The following is a 25,425-nucleotide window of genomic DNA, read 5'->3' as shown; positions in this document are numbered from 1 at the left end:
TGAAATTAGGAAAACCTGAATTCAAATTCTATATCAGTCACTTGCTAGCTGTGTTAATCTGGGCAAGTCACAACCTCAGTCTGTCTCAGTTTCCTCGTCTGTAAAATGGGGATATTAATAGCATCTACCTCACAGGGTGGTTGCGAAGACATAAAGAATAATACATATAGTGATCTGCTAATCTTAAAGTGCTATAGACATGTTTATTTGCTAATAGCTCGATTTCAAGCATTTCTTTTGAATATATCTCAGGGTATGAAAGAAACCAAGGGTTAAAAAATGATGTCATATGAATCTAGGAGGCAGATGACACTGGCTCTTAGCAAAGCTATTTTGAGCTGAATAGTACATTTTAGATGAGACATTAAGAATTTATATAGCACTGGTACAGCCAAACTGTCCTAACACATTATCAATTAAACTACTTCAAGAACATTTTTTTCTCATTGAATTTAATGAGGTTCAATGGTGAGGCCTAGGGGTCTTCACTTCTAACACACTTTTTCTCATTTAGTCTGCAAGGTTTAAGTTCAGGCAAATAATATTCCTAATATAGCCACCTTGTTTTTTTTAACTATTGCTTTACTGTCAGCCATCTAATATTAAAAAAGCAACAATTCATCAGGAATAGTTTGTCAGTTTACAAGACCAAGTTATTGGAATATTATTTATTCAACATTCAGTGAATATTAAGTACCTGCTATGTGTAGATCAACACTGGGGAGCTAGTAGGAAGATTTAGGCATGTATGCTAATGCAGAAATTTTGAATATCAGATTCAGATCATGAAATGTAAAACTTTCTTCTAAAAATTATTTTTGGATTAGACTTGTGAACTGGTGAGGAAATTCCCTCAATCAGTGTAGGGAGACATCCACTTGGCAATTTGGCATATGTCTTGGAGAGTTGCCTGGGTCACAGAGAAATGAAATGATTTGTCCAAGGTAAGACTTGAATCCAGGTTATTCTGGGTCTGAAGTGTGTTCTATGTCCATTTTGCAATACTGTCTGAGAAGATTTGAGAAGGGTAGGATTCTTGGATATGTAGGTGAAGATATCTAGTACTGGCGGTTGGAAGTAAAGCACTTACTGTTTTCTCAAAGGACTCCTCACCTTTTCAAATCTTTTCTCCCCCATAACTTGTCTATTTCCACCATCCTGTCAGTGCTCCAGACATATAACCATGGAATCATTTTCATTCAATTAATAAAGACCTACTCATAATTTTAAATGAACTATCTCTCCATGAAAGTTTAGACCTGAAAGACAGAAATAGGGCCTTCAACAAAGCATGTTTGCCTTTTAACATTTGGTTATCTCCTGTTCTACCTGTCTACTGTTGCTGCTCTTGTAACCTAAAATTATTTCTTCTTCTGTCTCAGACTTTATTTGATATCTAAGAAATACAGCAAGAAGGCATTTGCTCATGCTATTTTTAAAATGAGGCTTAGGTCTGAAAAATTGCCAGAAAACACTCTTTTGGCTTTTTTTTGGTAACTAGGTATAAAAATAGACATAAGAAAACTAAGTAATTCTTTCAGTACTAAAAATCTGTTAGATTCCTTAATGTACTTAATGTAACTGTGTGATTTAGGTAAACTGGGGAATAATAATGAGTATCAAGGATTTTCTGGCTAACCCAAGATCCCTCTAAATTGGGTCAAGGGAGTTTGTTGGTATATGTGGCATTTTTGTCTTCCTTTAAATTCTAAAAGGAGCTAATAAATAATACCATTCAGATTGCCCCATGCTTTGATTCAAGCAAGAAACATTTATATCCAATGACTGCAGGGTAGCATTTTCTTACAATCCTAAATGAAAAAGCTGAAACTTACTTCAAAGGCAGGAAAAGAACATTCATAACAGAATCCAGAAAATCCCTTAATTATTATATTATTGAATTATCCTAGAACGTTAGGTAAATGCAGGAAGCATGGATAGATGGCATTTGTTCTGAAAAGGATTTGAGAGGTTTTGTGTATTACAAAATAAATATATGCCAGCAATGAAATATGGCAGCCAAAAACACTAAGATGATCTTGGATTGCAAAGAACCTATTATGTACAAAAATATTTATAATAATTTCTTTTGGGGTGGCAAAGAATTAGAAACTGAGGGGATGCCCATCAATTGAGGAATGGCTACAAGTTATGGTATATGAATATGTTGGAATACTCTTATATTGTAAGAAATGGTGAAGGGTTTGGTTTCAGAAAAACCTGAGAAGACTTGTATGAACTTATGCAGAGTATAAAGCAAGCCAAATCAGGAGAACAATTTATACAATAATATCATAAAGACAAATAACTTTGAAAGACTTAGTAACTCTTATCTATAGAATAACCAACACAATCTCTAAGGACTCATGATGAAATTCTAGAGAGCTGATGGGACTCAGAGTGCAAACTGAAGAGTATATTTTCTGGATATGTTCAGTAGGTGAATTTGCTTTGATTGATGATTTAAAAAGGTATGGAAGCATATAACACATAACTATTTTCAGAAAAACACTAAAATTAAGATGATTTGGCTTTTAAAGAGAACAGCCTTTAATAACATGGGGCATCTCTCTTGACATCACATAACTTTTAAGCCTGTGATGGGACCATTGGAGTTAATACATAACACAATAAATCTGTTTTATTTAGAGCTTCTCTAGGGTGTTGTACTTAGAAGATAGATGAAGTATTACTGTACATACAGTATTTGAGAGATGTATGTATTTATTGACTATGTCCATGCCTCCACTTTCTTTTTTCCAATTAGGAGGGTCTAGGTTGATGATCTATTTTTCTTCATCCAGTACAAAAAACTATGTGAAGACTGAAGCCTGCTTATGAAGTTTAATTGATAACTGTAACATTTCTGTTTTCCTAGGGTGGAGAACACTGCTACTATCATGGAAATATCAGAGGCATCAAGGACTCCAAAGCTGCATTGTCAACATGCAATGGACTGCAGTAAGCACAAATCTTCCTTTGACATTGCCATCATTTTAGAAGCGGAGTTAGTCAGCTTTTTCCAAATTATAATGTAACTTCAGAATTTATCATGATGGAAAAGTCCCTTTTCAGCCTTAGGAAGGATTCCTGGGTATACTGAAATTAAATGTGCTTTACAATCTATTCTTTGATTATTTAATGGAAACTCAGGACCATAATAAATAAAGATGTTTCCATTTGGCTTTTAGGTGTTTATTCTTTAGGGTCAAAAGTATTCCCACCCCTGAGAAATCTACTAAATTTCCTGAATATCATTTATGTTGGATTTATATAAGAAATTAACCTAGATTACATCATTCCAATGCATAAAGTATAGATTGTTAAACCTCACAAATGACCCACTTTGAGATCAATCCTCTAATTCTGTGAATTAAAAAAATAATTATACCTCAAATTCTTTGTAAGCTTCTAGAGAATAGGGATCTTGGGATGCCTACAGTTCTTAGTAGTATGTTGGGCACATTGTAGGATCTTAGTCATTATTTGTTGATTGAATTTGAGGTACCATAATGTAAAATAACTTCTGAAGATATTTTGCACAGATTTCATTTCCAAATGGTACCCAAGTTTACCCAGCAGAAATGGATACCATGGGATTGATTTTGTTGAAGATTTCTCATTGTTCTTCTCTGTGAGTATTTGTCAGACCTTTCCTTTTTGTTTCTTGCATTATAGTGGCATGTTTGAAGACAACACTTTTATGTATACGATAGAACCACTGGAGTTAATCCACAGCACAGTAAGTCTGTTTTCTTCAGAGCCTGCTTAGAGTGTTGTACTTAAATATGTATCTTCAAATAGCAAAGAGGAATGTTGAGAGGATAAAAAGGCATTTAGCTCTATTCCCAAAATTTCCACCAATGAATTTAATTTCACTTTATCTCTCTTGGCTTCAGTTTTCTCCTCACTAAAGAGGAGAGTTGGATTAGATAACCTCCGAGGGAGGTCTCTTCTCTCAATCTCTAAAATTCTGTTTTGACAATTCAGTTTGGGGGAATGGCGGCAATTAATGTTAGAAGCTATGTGCTCAAACTGTGAAAAATTTGTTAGATTTGGGATAAGACATTCAGAGTCCAAATCCCAGCATTGCCACTAAGTGCCTGCGTGATCATGTGAAAATCACATAATCCTTCTGGGTCTCAGTTTCCTCATGTGTAAAATGAGAGAGATGATGGTCTACTAAGGTTCCTTCCAACTATAAATCTGTAGTCTTGTGCTACTTGCATCACTATTGTGTTTATCATTCATCTCTTTACCAGACAGAATGAATTAGACCCATCAGTTTGACAGAAGAGATTAAGTAGAAGCTTTATGTTTGAATCAGTCAGTGATGTCACTGTGAGTGATTTTGTGTAAATGGAAAACACACTGGTTGGGACTCAAGGTCTACAGGGATAAATAGTATGAGTATCTCTTCTTCCCCCTTTACCCCATATTTAAACACTCACACACACACACACACACACACACTATCCCTAGGATCTTTAGGTAAAAAAGTAGTGGGTAGTAGCTGTGTAGTTGAGAACCATGGCCAGTCTCCTCACATTGGGAAAGACCTCAGGTGGATATATCCCCAAAAGAGAATCTAGGGTATGGGTAACATATTAAAATCCACATTCACAGGCTATACTGCCCAGACTACATAAAAAGGACATGCTACATCTGTCAAATTTTCTAAAAGATGCAAGCATACAATGATACGTCAATGTTTCTTTCAAACATAGTGCTTCCTCAAAGCAAATGATGTAATGCAGAGGCTGATCTCTTGCAAATGCATGGCATGCAGTAGTTTTTTAGACAAAGTTGTTTGTGACACATCCATTATGTTAGAAGCTTCTGAGTGACTTGTTTTTTATGAACCTTCTTGTGCACCTAGGAAATTGCTTCACCTATGGGAAAATCTCCATAAACACAGGGGTGACAATTGTGAGAAGTTCATTTAGAAATGCTGGTCATTCATAGCATACGCATCCTATCTTACACTTGTGTGACACTTTAGGGTTTAGAAGACATTCATTTAATCCTCACATGAGCCCTGGGAGGTAGGTGGGGCAAACATTTTTATCGGCTCTTTGCAGATGAAAGACGGTAGTTCAGAGAAGAGAAGGGACTTTTTTTAGGTTACAAAGCTAGTGTGTGTCAGAGCTGGGACTTCAAGGCCAGTCTTTTTAAATTCAGCCCCAGTTTTGCTTCTGCCACATCTCAAACTATTGAATGGTTAGAAAAGTCCACTTCATTAATGTTGTTATTATTATTATCCAGTCCTGAGTTGAAAACATTATAGAAAAAAAATTCCACTGGGAGAAATCTTTAAAAAGGAAGATTTTACAGTTTCCCATAATAATGCTATAGCCAAGAGTCTTCCCAAAGTCTAATGTAAATTCCTAAATCGTCCTCTAGACCCATTTTATGTAACCATCCATGAATAAGTCAACTACACGATATCATTTATCCAATATCCCTTTTAGAAAAATTAAATATTATTATTAAAATATAGTACTTTGATGTTTATATGTACATTGTTTCATTTGATTTTCACAACATGTGAACTAGGTTCTTTTTTTTAAACCTAAGTAAATGTATTTTTATCCCCATTTCACAGATGAGTAAACTGAGAGCCAGGCTTAATGACCTACTTATGGTTCACACAAATAATAAGTGTCAGATGTAAGATTTGACCCCAGGTCTTCCCAATTCCAGGTCTAGCACTTCATTTGCTACACATCATTGGGCCTTTTAGATATTTGAAGATGTCAATTAATTCATCTGTAAGGCTGTTCTCTTTGCCCAATAACCTCATTTCTTTTAGCCTTTTCCACCATTTGTCTATTTCTTTTAATCATTTTTATCTAAGACATCTCATTTAAACTACAAAGACTGATACTAAAATAGAAACTTGATGTATTATGAAGAACATTTCATCACATTTAAATACTTGTGAGTTGCTTTAAACTGACAGAATCATATTTCTATCATATTTAATGAAAATTCCTCTCTGATTCTTTGACCTTCTCCTAAGATACTTGCACATGTATTTGCTGCTATTCCCTATGAAACTTAGCCTTGCTATTAACTCCTTCCAAATTTCCCCATCAAACATCCTTAATATGTGCAAACTACTGTTGCAAATTACAACTTTTGGTTGATGGGGGGAAGGGAGTACACTATACTTCTATGATAAAATAAAGGGATTTCTAATTTTATAAGCAATTTAACTGGATACATCTTAAGGGTATCCCACCATCCAAAGTAGTATGTAGTTTTTTATCTGGGTGTTCTAGCCTGTATTTCATAATGAGGATTCAAACTTTCCTATGTTCAAACAACAGATTCAAAAGCAATTCCCTAGCTTGAAGTAGGGGAAATATTTTTTTTAATTTGTTAGGGACCAAATGCAAAAAGAGACCCATAATCAGACATAGATATTCCAAAGAAACTAGCTGGATATTTACCCCAAACATCTGGTTATTGAGTGGAATACGAACACCTCCCAGGGAAAAATTAATGGAATAATTGAGGATGAAAAGAGATTATTATAGCTCTTTTCTATTGGACAATGATAGTCACTTAAATTTTTGTGTCTTTATAATGCCATAAATAATCTTTGATAAAAATTGGTGCTTTGAACATAGAGATGATTCAAATAGTCCTGTATCATAAGGCCATCTTAGGATTTAGAGATTGTAGGCATCAAGGAGTCAAATCTCCTCAGTTTGCTGATGAGAAATCTGAGGTCCAGAAAAGTTAAGAAGGTTGTCTGTGATCCCATAGGTATTAGTAGTAGAGCAAGGATTCTAGCCCAGGTCTTTCAACTTAAAAATCAAGTCCTCTATCTCCTACTATTCCGTTCTTTATTTTCTTGATAGTGGGAGTGTGTGTGTGTGTGTGTGTGTGTGTGTGTGTTTTGGATTTGGGATAAAATCACATTTTAAGACAGGAGAGTAGTTAAAATATTAAGTGAATATTTAAAAACAAGTCTTATATACCAGTTCTCAACTGTTCCCTTTCTCAACTACCAGACCAATGAAGAATGGGTCAGCTTTTTAAAGAATGTTAGTTTATGGAGTTTTATTTTCCCCCACTTTAATAGGAGCTAGAACCTTGACATTCTCACATGTCACCCTCATTGTTAATCCTAAATGGGGATTGTTTGTCATCATAATATAAAACTTATTATGTACCTGTTACTGGAATAACCCTATTTTTCAGGGACAAAAATCAGTCCTTGTCCTTTTGGCTCTTTCTTTTTCTTCCTGCTTTTAAAAATGTTTTATTTTTAATTTATGGAATTAAAGAAGTATTTCCACAACATAGCCTAATAAAAAAGAGGATTGCCCATGAAACTTTAAATCTACTATGAATAACTTGCTAGTCCTTTTAAATATACACTGAGGTTATGTAAATTTCTTTTTTCTTTTTTCCTGCCCCCCACCCTAGAGATGGCTACCATTAGACATAAATAGGCATATATGTATGTAAAATTATTCCATACATACATCTATTTTTAAGTTCTTTCTCTGGATACAGATATGATCTTTCTTCATATGTCCTTTATAGTTAATTGATTATAATTTGACTATAGTCAAAATAACTTATTCACTCAGAGTCATCCTTAAAGCAATATTGCTGTTACTGTATACAATGTTTTCTTGGATCTGCTAATTTCACTGTTCAATATTTTATGCAAGTCTTTCCATGTTTTTTTAAAATCACTAAACTCATAATTTCTTATAGTGCAGTAGTATTTCATCACAATCATATACCACAACTTGTTCAGTCACCCTCTAGTTGATGGACATCCCTGTAATTTCCAGTTCTTTACCACCCCAAAGAGAGCTACTATCACCATTTTAGAACATATAAGTTCTTTTTTTTTCCCTAATCATCTTTAGAAATAGACCTAGTAGCGGTGTCATTTGATTAAAGGGTATAGGTGGTTTATTTTTTTTTTAATTCTTTGCACATGCTCTCCAAAATGGTTGGATCATTTCACAATTCCACCAATAATGGATTAGTGTACCAGTTTTTCCATATCTCCTCCAACATTCCCTTTCCCTTTCAATCATTTTAGATAATCTTGTAGGTGTAAAATGATATCTCGAGGTTGTTTTAATTTGAATTTATCTAATAAAAATAATTTAGAGCATTTTTATATTATTATAAATTGTTTTGATTTATTAGAAAACTGTTCATATCCTTTGACCATTTATCTATTGGAGAATGACTCATATTTTTATATACATATGGCAAAGTTCTTTATTTATTTGAGATATGAGACCCTTATCTAAGAAACTGTCTATAAACCCCCCCCCCCCCAATTTTCTTCTTTGCTCTTCTGACCTTGGCTACATTTGTTTTATTTGTACAAAGCCTTTCAAATTTAATGTAACTTTTAATTTAATACACTGCCTACTTTTAAAAATTATTTCACTTTTCCTTCCAACAAATCAAGGATAAAGAAAAATAATAACCCACATTTATGTAGCACTTTTTGTAAAAACAATGCTTTATATTTTAAATAATATAGCCACAAGATAGTCTAATTATTATTCTATAATATATAACCATGTCATTGAATGTTATTTACATATTGTGGGGCAGCTAGGTGACTCATTGGATAGATTGTTGGGTCTGGAATTAAGAAAACTTATCTTTCGAGTTCAAATTTGGCCTCAGATATTCACTAGCTGTGTGATCCTGGGCAAGTCATTTAAACCTTTTTGCCTCAGTTTCCTTATCTGTAAAATGAGATGGAGAAGGAAATGGCAAACTACTCCAGTATCTTTGCCAAGAAAACCCAAGAAGGGGTCATGAAGAATCAGACATGACTGAAAATAACTAAATAACAACATTTACATGTTATATATAATTACATAATACAAAATAAGTTGAATTAGTTTCACATGATTATATAAGTATATATTATATAAATGTATTATATGTGTGTGTGTATATTTATATGCATATATATATAATATATATATATATATATATATATATATATATAAAATTCAGAGGAGTTAAGTGAGTTACCCCTTGTTCTATATCTAGTGAGTTTAAACATCAAAGCTATGAGTCAAGTTTACCCTATATATGTCTGTTTTGCTTTCCATTATGCCATTTTTTTGGTCAATTTAATATATTGTCTTGTGCTAGAGTTTAAAGTTTAAAACTGCTTACAGTGTTGTTTTTGGATTGCTTTGTGAGTTTCACTTGCATAAATATCTTTGTTCCCATTACTGTGTTTATTAGAAAGTGCATTTTTGTTGAATTTGATTTTGGAATATTAGAGCTCACTGTGTAATTTAATATCTTTTAAATAAGTCAAGTAACTGTGAGGAGGAAAGCATTTCTAATGAGAAGTATAATATGGCATATATATATAATATGTTAAAGTTCCTTTTTGAGAATATCTAATGAAATTATGCCTTCACTTGATTAAAAAAGTTCAAAGATATAATCTGTTTTGAAGAACATAGAAATTCCCCCTTCCTGAGTGAGTATAGAAAAAGATGTAATATTGTTTCATGAAGATTTATTTGTATCCTTTTAACTGTCAAAAATAAATTTTTTTTTTCAGAAAAGCACAGGCCGACCACATATAATTCAGAGAACACTAGGGGGACACACTTCTAAGCAACTGAAGAATCTGAGTAAGTTTCAGTTGAAATGGCTATTGAATGTTTAATTTTTCAGCAGGATATTGGCCATGTCTGTCCATCTCTGCCTCCTGTTTACATAGTGTAACAGCAAGCACCCCAGCATCCCCAGGGTGGCTGCCAACACAGCTTCTTAGATCTGCTTTTCTAAAGGAAAGCAACTCAAAATGGGTTAACAATCTTGCTTTAATCAAATATATGTCCTTTACCTAGTTCAGGAGAAAAAGGTCAGACCCTGAACTTCAGAAAATATAAACAAAATACAAACAAATTACAAGCAGAAGTTACAAGAAGACAGAGAAATAGATCAAGCAGACAAGCCTCCAACTGTCTGACTTTTACATCCATACCTAGTCAATTACCAGAAAGGGAAGCATCAACATCTGGGTTTTCAAAGCCAGAGGGCTCAACAGCTGCCCAGTGTCTCATCTGGTAAAATCACACAATACTTCTCAAAGTGAGCCCCCAAACAAAGCCTCACATCAGGGTTTATATAGCCTTCTCCTGGCTCAGAGAATATAACAACCGTCTGGACCCACTTCCCAATCAAAAAGCATTCCCAAAAACCAAGCTTCCTGCCACATGCTCCATGTGCACTTAAGCCTATCAGAGGGCCGAGGGGCAGGGAAGATCTTAGATTTCCATTCTCATAACACATAGTGCCTTTGGTTTGTCAACAAACTCACCTCCAGCCTCTGTCTCTTCCTCTCTAACTCACTGTGCCAGAAGGAGGTATCCTTATCCTCCTTATTTCATGGGGCCCCTTGCAAACTCTCCTTTTGTTAGCCTTGCTCAGCATCTTTCCTCCCTCATAGTTCCTTTTACTTCAGTATTTTTTTGGAACCATGATCTCATCAATGTGAGTAGTCCTTCTGCCATTACATCTCAGATCCCCTTCATGACTTCTTAATCTGGACAGTTCTTTTCTTTGTGCTCTCAGAAATCCTCTATAAAAAGATCTACTCACTGTGCCTAGAGACCTTCATTTAGCTCTTATTAAATTTTTGAATACCAAGGTGACACTCAGTTGTCCATATATTATCTCATCAAAGCTCTTCATTCTCTTTCTCTCTTTTTTTTTTTTTGCCTTTTTAGAGGGCAATTGGGGTTAAGTAACTTGCCCAAGGTTACACGGCTAGGTTTTTTTTTTTCTTGTGTGTGTGTGAGTGTTAAGTGTCTGAGGCCGGAACCGAACTCAGGTCCTTCTGACTCTGGGCCTGGCGCTTTACTCACTGCGCCACCTAGCCGCCCCTCGTCATTCTCTCTTATGCCTGGGTGATCATTGTTGATAGGTTGCAGTGTATGCCCATTAAATCAGTCAACATACTAAATCAATCAACATGCATTTGTTCAATGCCAACTATGTGCCAGATAGTGGGGAACCAAAAAATGGAGCAAGCTCCACCATCAAACAGCTTACAATTTTCTTCTTTTTCTTTTTTGGAGGCAATTGGGGTTAAGTGACTTGGCCAGGGTCACAAAACTAGTGTCTGAGGCTGAATTTGAACTCAGGTCCTCTTGACTCCAGGGCTAGTATCTATCCACTGCTTCACCTGCCCCAGTGGCTTACATTTTACTGGGGGAGACAACATATACATATATAACTATATACAGAATAAGGACCAGGTAATTAGGGGGAGAAGGCACTAATAGTTGAGAAAGCAGAAAAAAGTTCATATAGAAGGTAGTACTTGGGCAGAGTTTTGTTAACCACAAACAGATTCAACTGTTCATTCTACAGAGAATACCTATTAATTTGGACTATGCAGAACATCTTCTGTGACAGTGGCAACCACCACTGGTAGTCATTTGTTTATATTTTACATGTTGTTTGGTCACAAGAAGGTCACTAAACAAAATTATCTCTGGACCTGCATCTATTTGTGTGATTTTAATGTGCATGGGAGACACTGGTGTGAGCAGGAGCCTTTAAGGAAGCATTTTGCTCTACTGAATACAATGCCAATAACCATTATGCAATCTGGTTTGTATTCTATATTTTGCACAGTAACCTATGCTACTGAGAAGATTTAGTCTGCTGTGAGAAAATCAAAGGCAAGAGACTGCTTTTTCTCCTCTGTTATTTTCATTGAGGTTACCCTTGATATATAATAGATCATACTTCTAAAACTTTGTAGATAGAAAATAAATATAACACTTACTAATGATTTCTTGGTAACATTTTTTTTGGTAAAAGTTTCACCTGTGACTTTAGTAATTATTTTGGAATCTTTATATTTTGGAGATATTCTGAAAATTGATCTCTGTGTGCCTTTAAATTATGTTGCTTCCAACATGGAATTTTTTTATGTGTACAATTTGGGTAGGTCAGGTCAGTCATTCTTCCCAACTTCATCGTTTTAAGTACCATTAATAATTTTGCATCTGATGCAGAGATTTTTAAAATCCAAATATGGTGGTTCATTTTTCAGCAATGCTAATAGATTACTTTAGAGAAATTCCAACAAATCTGTTCAGTTCTCCATCTATTTGTTGTCCTTGTTTCATCTATAAATAGTTTTGAGATGCTGTAACTTCTGGATTTTATGCCAAATTTTCTGCAATTCTCATCTATATCTCAAGCTGTTAAGATTAAATATTTATGGTCTGAAGCAGTTTCTAGGGTCCTTGGATATCTTTGTTGTGATTACTATTTTCTGTAAGTTAAGTTTCTCTAAGAAGTTATGATAATCAGTAAATATTTTTACTTTATCCATTTCCCATTTTTCAGAATTAACTTTTGGGGAGGCATTTAAGGCTCTCAACAACTTGGTTCCTTCATATTTTTCTAATATTATATTCTACTCTCCTCTACACATGTTAAGATCCAACTCTATTTGTCTACTGATAAGCTCCTCACACATGGCACCCAATCTCCCTTCTCCATACCTTTTTCTCTAACATCTGGAATGTTCTTCCTCTTCACTTTTACCTCTATGGTTTCTTTTAAGACTCAATTAAAATGTTTCCTTCTCTAGGAGGTCTTTCCCTAGGCCCCCAGCTGCTAGAACGTAACCTCTAAGGTTATGTTTTTTTCTGTTTTGTATGTATCTTCTATGTCCCTGTTTATGTACATGTTGAGTGTGAGCTTTAGAGCATAAGTTTCTCTGTATCCCAAGTACTTAACACAGTGCCTAGAACATGATATAAGCTTTCTAAAGGCTTGTGGTTGATGGGTAGGTTGTAAACTGTATTTGATAGTAGGCATTCGTGCACCAATGATATCTCAGATCTTTGATTTATTGCTGAATCTTGGTAACATTGAACTTGGCTATATTTCATGATTGTGATGCCATCTTTAAAAGTGAATCTTTTACCATTTATTTTTACAGTGAAGGGCACCATGACTTAGTGTATAGTGGTATAGCCTTGTAGTTTGGAAGGCTTGGTTTCACATCTTGCATCTAAAATATACTGACTTATGCCTCAGGTAACCTCTAAGGCTACAAGTTGCAGGTGATTTGTGAATCTGTATCAGTGGAGAGTTTTTACACTAGGAATTCCCTTCACAGGTATGAATTACAGGTCTGAAAAATTAAAGGTCTGAACTATGTTTCTTCACCCCACTCTCCCATATATACTTTTATTGTTCTTTATTTTATTTAAAACAACATTCAGTTATCCCTTCCACATTGCGACTTTCTCCATTGTGACTTCAATATATCACAGACTGGCGTAAGAAATTAAGTGGGAATATTTTGGGGAGTTTTGTGGAAGCCATAGATGACACGTGAAGGCCAACAGATGAAACAGAAAAAGTTTAGAAATTCAGAAATACATAAAATATATGTATAGTATTATGTAATATCAACTTAAATTTTTATCGTAAGGTACTATAAACACCCCATAAAAGAAAAAGAAAAAATTCGGACTTCTGTGATATGAAGGTGTGCCCAAAAATTTTTATGCAGATTTTCCAGATTGCAGGGGTGTTGTGCCCTTAGCCTCTGTGATATAGAAAGCATAACTGTTCTTTATCAACCTATTGAAAATTATATTTTGGTATTTATTTTTATTTTTCTTCAGGTATGGAAGAGCATGACCAGTGGCCCTTCTTGTCTGAGTTACAGTGGCTGAAGAAAAGACGACGGAGGAGAGCTGTGGGTATCTGAATTAAAGCTTGGCTATTTTGTTCTGGCATTTGAATGTTGTAGCTATTATGAAGCTGAGTTTCTTTGTGCATTGATACTATAAATTTGTGAATTTTCTGCACTGCAGTAATAACCTCATTTTTCAAATATATTAGATAACATTGATTTTGAGCTGTATTACATAGAGAGATATTAACATTTTTTTCTCTGCTCCTTTGATAATTCATACTGATTAGTGTTGACAGAACCTTATATCAAACCTAGCTGCTTTATAAAAATAGCAGCTGTATTGGATGCATTTGTAAAAAGTTTTCCTATAAAAATTTAAATATCATTCCTTGAAAAATAGAGCAGAAATAAATATCTGCATATATATGTGTATGTACATATTTTGCATGTACTTTACAGATATTTTATTTTAGGTATTCATGTGAGAAATAATTATATTTTAAGATATTGGACAATTAGACTTATTATGTTTCTTTTCCCTTTCAAATGAAAAACAACCATACAGAACTCTGAATGCTAAATTATGTTTTTTTTCTAAATTTAGCAATATAGTAGTAGTAAACTAAAATTCATATAAATAATAAGTAACTATCCCATTCCAGATATATATTATAAATATATTCAAACCACACTAGAACTGCCTATTTTATCATCTAGTTAATAGATTTGAATTTGCTCTCCAAAGACTAACAGCTAAAAACAAAAACGCACCTTATCATCAAACCATGACACAAAGGAAAAAATGAAAAAAAAATGGCCTTTAGTTCTTTAGGATACTCCTTAACTTCCAGAGTAACAGTGGCAGAGTGATGGAAAAGGGGCAAAGGGTGCTAAAAATCACATTGTTTTATATTGTCCATAAACATTAACTTAAATATAGGTATTTTATACATGAAACCTTTTTTCCAGTGATCAAATAATGGCATAATATTGGAAGACTGGAATTGTAACAATTATACTATTCTTCTGTGGTAAATGAACCCAGAAAATAAAAGAAAGCTGTAATTTGGAAAGATGGCTCAAAAATATTCCTGGCAGAGATAATAAAGAAATTGTGGAATTGGTTTCATGTGCCTAAAGGCAACAAGGACCAGTTTCATGAGACGCTCAGTCATCTTGTCTAGTAGTACCCATAAAAAAAACCACAACTGCAAAGATAACTGCAGAAAATGAAGATGAGAAGAAATTCTGGAAAAATCTTGAAAAGATTTTCCAAAGCAAGTCAGTATATTCAATGTGAAATGGTCATGTGGACGGATGGAAAAAAAATATGAGAAATGAAAGAGAGGTCAAAGTCTAATAGATTTCTCAGAAACCTTATATTCCCATATAATGAACACTTTCAGAACAGTTGGAAGATGTTGAACATGATGAGCACTGAACAATATCATAAAAAATGAAATCAGTTTTACAGATGGGAAACAACTGGTCTCTGATGTGAGAATTATATGGAATCACCTGTCTGTGCACTGGTTAATTAGAGGAAAGAGCAAAACATTAAAACAGAAGAAAGGTTAAAGATTAGAAATAGATACTATGATTGATGTCAGCAGCTTCAATCTATTCTATTCAAATAACCCTTTTGCACAAGGAATTGGAAAACAAAAAAAAGACAAAGATACTGACTTGATTATCATCAATTTCTACAAAAATTTAACTTATTTAAAAATCACCACAGTGAAGAGGCCAAAAGAACCAAGAAACTGACTTACGTAGCAAACACTTGATCTTGCCAAGCAGAAGATAATGGCAGCCAATGGATATCTAATTTAGGATACAAGTGCATGTGTGAAAACACTACCAAGGAAGTTATTATAAGGTTATTATTATTATATTATATTATTATTATAAACAGTATTCCCCTTTAAAATTGTTGGGAGGGAAATAAGTCTACAGAGAATTTATCATAGGAACCAAATGAGACACTTTATCCCAAGAGCATTCATGAATGAAACTTGCAGTAGGACAATGGAAAGAAAGTAAATAGAAGTATTTGTCCACATTTCTATAATAATCTGTTATCAAAATAACCGAACCACCACTACATCTGGACCCTTACAATTCAGTCTCTAAAGTACTGAATGAATGCAGAGAAATGGCATGTGGGAAGAAAAAGTCGGGATGAATAATGAGACCAGGCAGAGTTCAGGGTAAAGAAATCAGTGCTATGGTTGACATAGTTTTGAAAACATTGAGAAAGTGGTGAAACCCTAAAGCATGAATCCGACTGAGCCATTCTCTTATCTCTCTTGTCTCTAGGATAAAATACAGGCTCCACTGCTGGAGCAGAGGAGGCCTTTACAATCTGACTTCAGCCTAGTTTTCCAGGCTTATGTTAGCATTACTTTCCTTTAGTTACTCTATATTCCAGTCAAATGCTGTTTTTCCACAGGACATTATATTGCCTGTCTCAGTTCCTTCCTTTGCATAAGCTAACACCTATTCCTGAAAAGAACTCTCTTCCTCTCCACCTCTGAAGAATAATGCTCTTCTCCACTTTCTGCTCCTACTGTTGCTGTCCCTTTTTCCTCTCCTCCTCCTTTTCCTCCTCTTTCCCCAGCCTGCACAAAAACTTTTGTTTTCTGTCACCCAGGAGAGAGCTGCTATGTCCAGAAAGTTCCCAGAGGGATCAACTCAGGTCACACTGCTTGGGCTCTGTAGGGATTCTCTGGGCTTTGCCCTTTATCTTAAGTCATGTATCCATTTTGACCTTATCTTGGTAAATGGTATAAGATATTGCTCTACGCCCAATTTCTGCCAGACTGCATTCCAACTTTTGGAACAATTTTTACCAAATAATGAATTCTTATTCCCCAAACTTAAGTGTTTTCTTAAGTAATTTCCTTTAACTTTCATCTCAAGTGCCCTTTCCTACTGATGCCCTTTTCTACTGGTGCCCTTTCCTGATACTCGTAGGTGCTAGTGCCCAGGCCAGATTGATTTTCTTTTTTTTGTAGGTATTTTGTGTTTGCTTGTATATGCATATATTATACCCCTCCTCACCCTTCCCTGGCAGAATAGAAGCTCATTTATGTCAAGGAGCTGATTCATTTTTATCTTTATATCCCTAGCACCAAGGATAGTTCCTGTCATATAGATGTTTGCTTGATTGGTTAATAAAATTTACAAACTTTATAAAATATCTCTGGGAGGAGAAGATAACAAAATAATGGGGAAAATCATAGATTATATTTATCCTCCAAAAAAGGCTTTCCAGAAGAACATTAATAACAACTGATACCTATTACTTTCTTCACTGATGTACTACTACCTATTTTCTTATCTTTATAAAATATTTGAGAGTAATATATACATGTATTGAGAATATACTCAGGCAGGCAGTCACAGTGATTCTGTAAAGCAGACCAAATCTTTACAATCTAAAGAATCCAAACTGCAGGTCATTGTGAAGGGAATGGAAAGACATATGGTGGGCTCAAGAAGGCTGCAGTATATTTTCAGTGATAACTTATGCTCGAGAAGGGGCATACAAGGATATATTATAGAAGCTATGCATGATTGGAAAAAGAGGTAGGCTAGTTATGTGGTAAGAGCAGGGAATAATGGAAGGGCTCTAGTCCCCCACATACTGTAAAAAGACCTAGAGAAAGACCTCTAAAATTCTAGGTGGATCCTCTTTGGAAGACATATAGAAGAATGTGAACAGCAAAAATGTGATGGTAGTAATAGTAAGAGGAAGTAGAAGAGAAGGAGGAGGAGGAGAACAAAATGAAGAATGGCAGCAGCAAAAGCTAATACTTTACATATGAGGAAACTGAGGTTGTGAGAGATCAGGTGACTTTTCCAGGGACACATAGTATCTGAAACAGGATTCAAACTCAATTCTTCCTGAGTGTAAGACCAAGATTCTATGCACCATTTACATGGCTGGGTTGCACTCTGTCCTGACGGAGGAAGGTGTAGATGATGAGATCACAGATCTGGTGAATTATTGAAGTAACTGAAACTTATTTCTAGTAGTCCTGTAATCCAAAACTATAATTATGGGGCTACTTAGTAAATTATACAGTGAATACTGTGTTGCCAAGAACTAATTTCCCATCTTATAGATTACATGGTAATTTACTAGATAACTTATTGAGTAATTACAGTGAAAGTTGCCAATTTTAGATGCTGTTTAACTGAATTTAGTTACTTAATATATCAGTTCACCAGTGTTAGAAACTTAATTCAATCTCACCCCCAATTCCTTTGTGATGTGGAGATAATAATATGCCCCCTACTATCTCTTAGGGTTTCCATTAGACTCAAATGATATAAGAATGTTAGATTCTCTAAATCTGTAATTTGATGTAAATGATGTATTCCAAATTCCCCCATATTTTATAGATCATGAAATTGATAATGAATGTAAAAGTCATTTACAAACTATAGAGTCTGGTTCAGGAGAAAGATATTAGGGTTGTTAATGCTGAAATAGAGCAGTTAGCTTTGTATTTATTGTTTAATTTCCAAACAGCATTTAACTCAAGAGAAGAAAATGTAACCTTCAAGGCCCACACATCTATATTAAAATTACATAAGGTCCTTTGACAGATGAGACCAGAGATACAGCTTTGTTCAGCTATCTCCTGAGGAGCAACATGAAATGATGAATTATTGAAGGAGCCTGTTGCTCAACTAAGGTTGAGCATCATTGCATGTTGTATGTAAAATCCAAATAGAAAAGAAAATCCCTTTCAGTGGCCAGATTCTCCAAATGTTCCTCTTTTCACATAATTTTTTTATCTATATTGGAGAAAAGAGGAAGAACAGAGAAGGGATTGGGTCACAGCTTGGAACAGAATGGGCATTAATAATTGACAACAGAGAAAAGATAGTTGGTTATTATTACTATTATTATATTTTATATTATATTTAATAAACATTATATCGTTATAATTATATAATAACTATTATTATTAAATAATAATTTGGTTATTATGTTCATTCTGTTTTCTTTTTCAAGGAGAATGATCTTTGGACAGAACAAAAATGACTAATAGGGAGTGATATTCAATATAAGTAGCAAGAGAGTACCTAACCACCCTACTCCCTAGACCACACGGTCTCTCCATTCCCTTTTGAGTTGCTTGCAGCTTCGATTCCTAAGACTCTAAACATGTCTGCTTTATTAATTATTGGTGAAAGCCTGCTGCTTGTTCCCTGGCCCAGATGAAATAAATCCTAGAAGACATGTTTGATTGGTCACTGTCAGCAGTCTTTGAAAGATTATGGAAAACGGGGGACATACCACAGTTTGGGAGAGGTCAACAAGTATTCATTAAACACTGTGTACCATTCTCTGTGCTAAGTACTGGGAACATAAATACAAGCAGAAAGACAGTCCCTGCCTTCAAGGAGCTTTAATGAGGGAAGATAAGCACTTAAAAGAAAGCTGAGAAGGGTTGGAGGAATCAGACATAGTCATCCAGGATGGGGTTGCAATAGAATGAGGCAAGGTTTGCTTGGGTTCCTTCATTAAGTAGAGGTTCTGGGAGGAGCCATCCAATTAGAAGGAGTGACCACAGGGCTGGAGGGTATTTCTAGTGTGGAGATTTCAGGGCTGCAGTGAGTTTAATGTAGGGAAAACTTTCTAAGAAGAGAGCTATACTAGAGTAGAATGGGATTCCTTGGGGGAGCTGTGAATTTCCCTTCATTAATGGTCTTCAAGCAAAAATTGAATTATTACATAGCAGTGTTAGTTATAGAGAGCATTCTTGTTTAGGTAGAAGCCAGGCCAGATTGCTTATGATGTTGTTTCCAGCTCAGAGATTCTATGAATCTGATCCGTAGAATATGATAGGCCTTCTCAAGGAAATTCTTAATCATTCAAACTGGTGTAATTACTTATAGTTGAGAGAAGGGGAATGGATGAAGAATGTACGAGTATCCAGATTATGAGAAATAGTTAGACAGTCCTTCAGTTCATATTTTTTGGATAGGTATTGTAGATGGGCTAGCAGAGGTCATAATTGAATAATAAGAAAAGATCAAGATGTTTATTTTATTTAAGGAATCAAACAGTGACTTCAATAGTCTCTGCCACCAAATTTTATCTTCTTATCACCGAACTTCTGATAGTTCTCCAGGAGAATAATTTCAGGTGATTCAAAGTCAATAAAAAGATACTTGGTGTGAATAGACTGCAGTGATAACATAAAATAAGATATGGCATAAAATAAAAATTTGCAGAACATGTAAGATCAGAAAAGAAGATAGATCAGTCATAAAGACAAAGGGAGAGATAGCCCAAGTGCAACACCATTACCCACAAAACATTAAAAACAGAAAGCTACCAGCCTATGGGGGTAGTTCTTCTATAAAGGCTTTTTGGAAAGATATAAGATAAGAATCAACCAGGATAAGAAGGCATAGGGAAATTTTGTTCTGTACCAGTAGAGACCAACTCTATGTTGTACCAACCATACTGATGTGATTCAGGTCTGTGGAACCATTGCTGCATACATTCAGCTTAAGTCATACTAATTCCTAATCACTCTTCTGAGCCTGCTTAACATTTTGATATTATGATTATTCCATTATGTCACTATCACAACTGCTTCAAAAATCGGTGTTTACAAAAATTAATTTCCCATAGGCTACTTATCTTCTATGACTGTCCATCCCTATCAATCATTATGCAATCAATTACCAAGCATCTAGAGACTGTAAAACCATTATCATTGATTCCTTGAGATATTGTAGGGAAATAAAAGTACAAATTATGCCCCCAAAGCTTATTGTACATATTCTTAATGGATCATATGATACTGATACTGTTCAAAGTGAAAAGGCCTGATGTTGTTTATTGCTCGGAAGTTATGCAGGGGAAATTTGGTGAAAGTCATGGAGTAGAAAAAGAAAACTTTCCAACATTACTTGATTCTAAAAGGAAGAGATTTCATATGAATTAGGGGTACATTATGCCTGATGCCATTGTCATTAAATGGACTTTATTTAGGTTGCATTTGAGAATTTTATATTGCTGGTTAAATTTCATAAAAACTAAGAAAATTCAACTCAGTGAAGACAACTTTTTGCCCTACAGTTTGCAGGGCACTGTGATGAATAACTAAAGAATAAAGGGGATGCAAAGACAAAGTCCAAACAATTTTTATTCTCAAGGTGCTTAAATTTTACTAGGAGAAATATGACATGCACAGATGAATATGTACAGAATAATTTTTTTTAATTTTTAATATTTTATTTTTTCCCAATTACATGTAAAAACAAATGTTAACATTTATTGCTTTTTTTTTGCCTTTTGGAAGGCAATTGGGGTTAAGTAACTTGCCCATGGTTACACAGCTAGTTTTTTTGTGTGGGTGTTAAGTGTCTGAGGCCGGAACCAAACTTGGGTCCTCCCAACTCTGGGGCCAGTGCTCTTCATTTGTTGCTTTTTAAAAAAGATTTTGAGTTCTAAATTCTGTCTCTCCTTCCCTCCTTCCCTCCTCCCTAAGATTCTAAACAATTTGATATAGGTTATAAATGTGCAACATGTAAAACATTTCCATATTATTCATTTTGCAAACGAAAATTTGAACAAAACAAAAAAAGAAGGAAAGAAAGAATGGATAAAGGAAAAGAAAAAAGAGAGTATGCTTCAACTTTTATTTGCATGACATCAGTTCTTTCTCTGGAGGTGGATAGCATTTTTTTTTAAAGCAATCGGGGTTAAGTTACTTGCTCAAGGGTACACAGCCAGTTATTTCTGGGCATGGTGCTAAGTATCTGAGCCTGGATTTGATCCCCAGGTCATCCTGACACTGGAGCCGGTGCTCTTACTCTCTGAGCCACCTGGCCGCCCCTGTAGATAGCATTTTTCATGATGAGTTATTTGGGCTTGTCTTGGATCATTGTATTACTGAAAATAGTTAAGTCATTTACAGTTGTTTATCATACAATATTGCTGTTATGTTGTACAGTGTTCTCTTGGTTCTGCTCACTTCACTTTGTATTGGTTTATATAAGTCTTTCCATGTTTTTCTGAAATTGTCCTGCTTGTCATTTCTCATAGCACAATAATATTCCATTACCACTGTATTCTGCAACTTGTTCTACCTTATGAAGTAATTTCAAGAGGGCAAGAGTACTTGCCACTGGTAGGGGTGGAGAAAAATAAGCAAAGACTTTTTAGAAGAAGTAGGACCTGAGTTAATCCTTTAAAAAAGGTGGGGGCTTTAAAAGATAGAAGTGAGGATAGAATACATTATGGAGATGAATGCAGAGTCATAACTCTGACTGGATGAGGTGCTCTTTTTCATAGCACTGACATCTGGTGTGGGAGGTGCTTTGTCCTCATAGCAGAAGCCCTACCTTCCTCATACCTAGTAGTCTTCTACTAGCAATTGTCCCCACTCCCTTACCCTTACAAGCCTTGGGGTCCCATCACCAAGGTTGCTGTATCCCAAGACCATTTTCCTTCCTTATATCCCCCGCCTCAGGTCATAGAGTATAAGGTACTGTCAGCTGTACCACAAGGGTACAGATAGGAGTCTCTGGAAGTCTGGCCATTACCTTTCCTGTCTGTACCTAGGAACAAGTGTACTTGCCCAACTCTGCCTCTGCCCCTCCCCATCCTCACCCTTGCAACCAAATTTATTAGATGCATAAGAATTACTAGCTTTTGCTCTGCATTGAAGACAGCCTATAGAAAAGAAGTGACAATGTTGTAATAATGAGTAGTTAGCTTTCCTCAATGCCAGGACCACCTGGGTTCAAGTCACGTGTCCTACATATTGGCTGCGTGATTCTGGACACACTGCTCAGTCTCTCAGTGTCCTAAGCAACTCTCAAAACCTAAGTCGCAGAGAAGGTGCCAACCTGCATGGGCAGATAACATTTCCTCACCCAAGAATTCTCTATTCTAGTGAAATTGGAGGTGCTCCCCTTATCATCTTACAGATTAATTTATTGTATATTTCCCCTAATAAAATATACATTTTGAAAAATATCAAATTTTAGTAAGGGAAATATCTGTTATATCAATCTTATTTTCTCCTAAGTTCAGTTTATTTCTTTTTTTTTTCAATTAACAAACACTTATTTTCTCTCCTTCCCACCACTGGAAAGAGAAAACCCAACCCTTGTAACAGATACACATAGTCAAACATAACAAATTCCCCTATTGGCCATGTCCAAAAATCTGTATGTCATTCTGTATTATGTAGTACCTCACCTCTCTGTTAAGATAGCTGTAACAGGATGAAGAATACCATCTACCTCTTGTGTTGTTTACATTGATACTACAGTACTATTAGATTTATTTTATATGCTGGACTATGACTTTTAGCTTACCCTTCTAACAAAATTGCATGGTACACCCTGCTTCTTGACCCCATGGATAACTTCACACATGGGCTTAAATAGGTCTTTCATCTTTTGCTTTTGTCACATGCAGGGTGTTGATGGGGTATATAAACAAAGAATCTAAGATTCAGAGCTGTCTCCCAGTCTGCCAAGGCTGGAGGTGTTTTGTCTTATTTTTATAATCCACTTGTCATTCTGATTACATTTTTATTTTTGACAGGCACCTCGTGGAGTGTTTGAAGAAATGAAATACTTGGAGCTTATGATTGTCAATGATCATAAAATGGTAAGCAATGGCAGGATGCCATGCATTGTGCCTAATTTAGGAAAAAAAAATTACTTTCTAGCTAATCATTATCTGTTGCTTGTAGAGAACAAAGACTGCTCTTAAAAATCCTCTATTCTTTTTTCTTTTAGAGAGAACTTCAAAAACCATTTAGTCACTTTTAATATATCTTATGGTCTTTGGAAATAGGTTTTTATATTACCTACACAACTTCACACTTTTCCTGTGTTGTAATCATGATCAAGAATGAGATTTATTCTTTTATTTTTTTTTTGGAGGAGGGAGGGCAGGGCAATTGGGGTTAAGTGACTTGCCCAAGGTCACACAGTAAGTGTTAAGTGTCTGGGGTCAGATTTGAACTCAGGACCTCCTGACTCCAGGACCAGTGCTCTATTCACTGCTCCACCTAGCTGCCCGGAGATTTATTCTTTTTTTTTTTTTTGCCTTTTGGAGGGCAATTGGGGTTAAGTAACTTGCCCAAGGTTACATGGCTAGTTTTTTTTGTGTTAAGTGTCTGAGGCCAGAACCGAACTCAGGTCCTCCCTACTCTGGGGCCGGCACTTTATTCACTGCACCATCTAGCTGCCCCGAGATTTATTCTTAATGAGCAATATCTTATTGCTCTTCAGTTTGACTCAGTATAATCTTTTGATACTTATCAGTTTAGTCTTTTGTTTTTGCTTTTATTTCTTGCCTTTACTCAAATCTGCTTGAAATCCCCTCCTAATGCCTACCCCACCCCATAGAACAGGGGTTCTGAACACCTGTAATCTGTAAACCTGGTTTTAAAAATTATATATTTAGGGCTGGCTAGGTGGTGCAGTAAATAGAGCACTGGCCCTGGAGTCAGGAGGACCTGAGTTCAAATCCAGCCATGAGACTTTGGGCAAGTCACTTAACCCCAATTGCCCTCCAAAAAACAAACAAAAAAATTATATATTTAGATAATTATATTCCAATATAATTTATTTCCTTTATAATCCTATTTATTTTATACATTTAAAAACATTATCCTGAGAAGAGGTCCATAGACTTCTATGGACTGTCATAGAAGTCTGTGATACAAATAAGCTTAAGAATCCTAGCCTTAGAATTTGTTATAGGTTGGCTATAGGTTGATAATTTGTGGCAAATAGTTGGCCATTGGATGATAATTTCTTATTTTTAACCATAGCAACTCATGAAACCATCAGCTATGTGATGGAAGGGTTGAGATATGTATTGGTGAAGGGAATAACTAACTATACAAGTGAATTCAAGTATCTTTTGAAATATTGAAGTATATGATTTCATCTGAGATACATCTATATAGCAAAGGCAAAAAATGTCCATAGTCATTAACAAGGTATTGCCCTGTGTCTATGACTAAAAAACTGAGAGCCCCGAGGTGCTCACATCTCTGGTGTTGTGTAAATTAATGTGTGCTACATTTAAGTTGAAAAACATCCCAAGGAAGGTGACCAAGACCCAGGCCTTAAGAACATAAGGTCTAAGGATCAGTTGAAGGAATTGGCAATGTTTAATTTGGTAAAAAGAGAATGTAGGGAGGAACATATTTGTTTTCTTTGAGTATTTGAGATGCCTTCTCTGGCAGAGGGATTGAAGTTTCCTTGCTTGGTCTCAAAGTGCAGTATTGGGAGCATGGGTGGAAGGTGCACAGCCAGATTTAGGTAAGTAAGGAAAAGGTAAGGATGGATTGGATGACCTCTGAGCTTCGTTTCTGTTCTGAGATTTTTTGTGATTCTGAGTTGATCTGCAGCTCTGAATCTGAACCTAAATCAGCCCAGTTGTGAAATTATTCCTGCAATCATCCCTCAGAGGTAAAAAAAAAAAATGGAGCCGTCAGTTTTTGAAGATGCAAATTTCCTGATTACTTTCTTATATCCTTTTTATTCTAAAAGCCTATTGTAATTACTTTGGGTGGTAGAGCACTTTTCTAGGTTTTTATTTTTTTTTGAAGCAGTCAGGGTTAAGTGACTTGCCCAGGGTCACACAGCTAGTCATGCCAGTTGTACACAGCTGAATTTGAACTCAGGTCTTCCTGACTCCAGGGCCAGTGCTCTAT

General features: G+C 35.4%; 1 protein-coding gene across 3 annotated transcripts in view; it reads left to right on the top strand.

The window, feature by feature from the left end:
• The window catches only part of ADAM23 (ADAM metallopeptidase domain 23), a 253,104-nt gene that overhangs the window by 133,758 nt on the left and 93,921 nt on the right, over positions 1-25,425 (top strand). For all 3 annotated transcript variants that reach the window (XM_069075296.1, XM_069075295.1, XM_069075297.1), the window contains exons 5-9: positions 2,879-2,961; positions 3,679-3,742; positions 9,584-9,656; positions 13,689-13,762; positions 23,295-23,360. In XM_069075296.1, coding sequence (XP_068931397.1) covers positions 2,879-2,961; positions 3,679-3,742; positions 9,584-9,656; positions 13,689-13,762; positions 23,295-23,360 — 360 coding nt within the window. The remainder of the gene's footprint in view (positions 1-2,878; positions 2,962-3,678; positions 3,743-9,583; positions 9,657-13,688; positions 13,763-23,294; positions 23,361-25,425) is intronic.

This window comes from Petaurus breviceps, unplaced genomic scaffold (assembly GCF_028583685.1).
Source record: "Petaurus breviceps papuanus isolate PSGF00001 unplaced genomic scaffold, PetGlider_PUasm1.0 90903, whole genome shotgun sequence".
Taxonomy (NCBI): Eukaryota; Metazoa; Chordata; class Mammalia; order Diprotodontia; family Petauridae; genus Petaurus; species Petaurus breviceps.
This window is presented reverse-complemented; position numbering and strand designations above follow the sequence as displayed.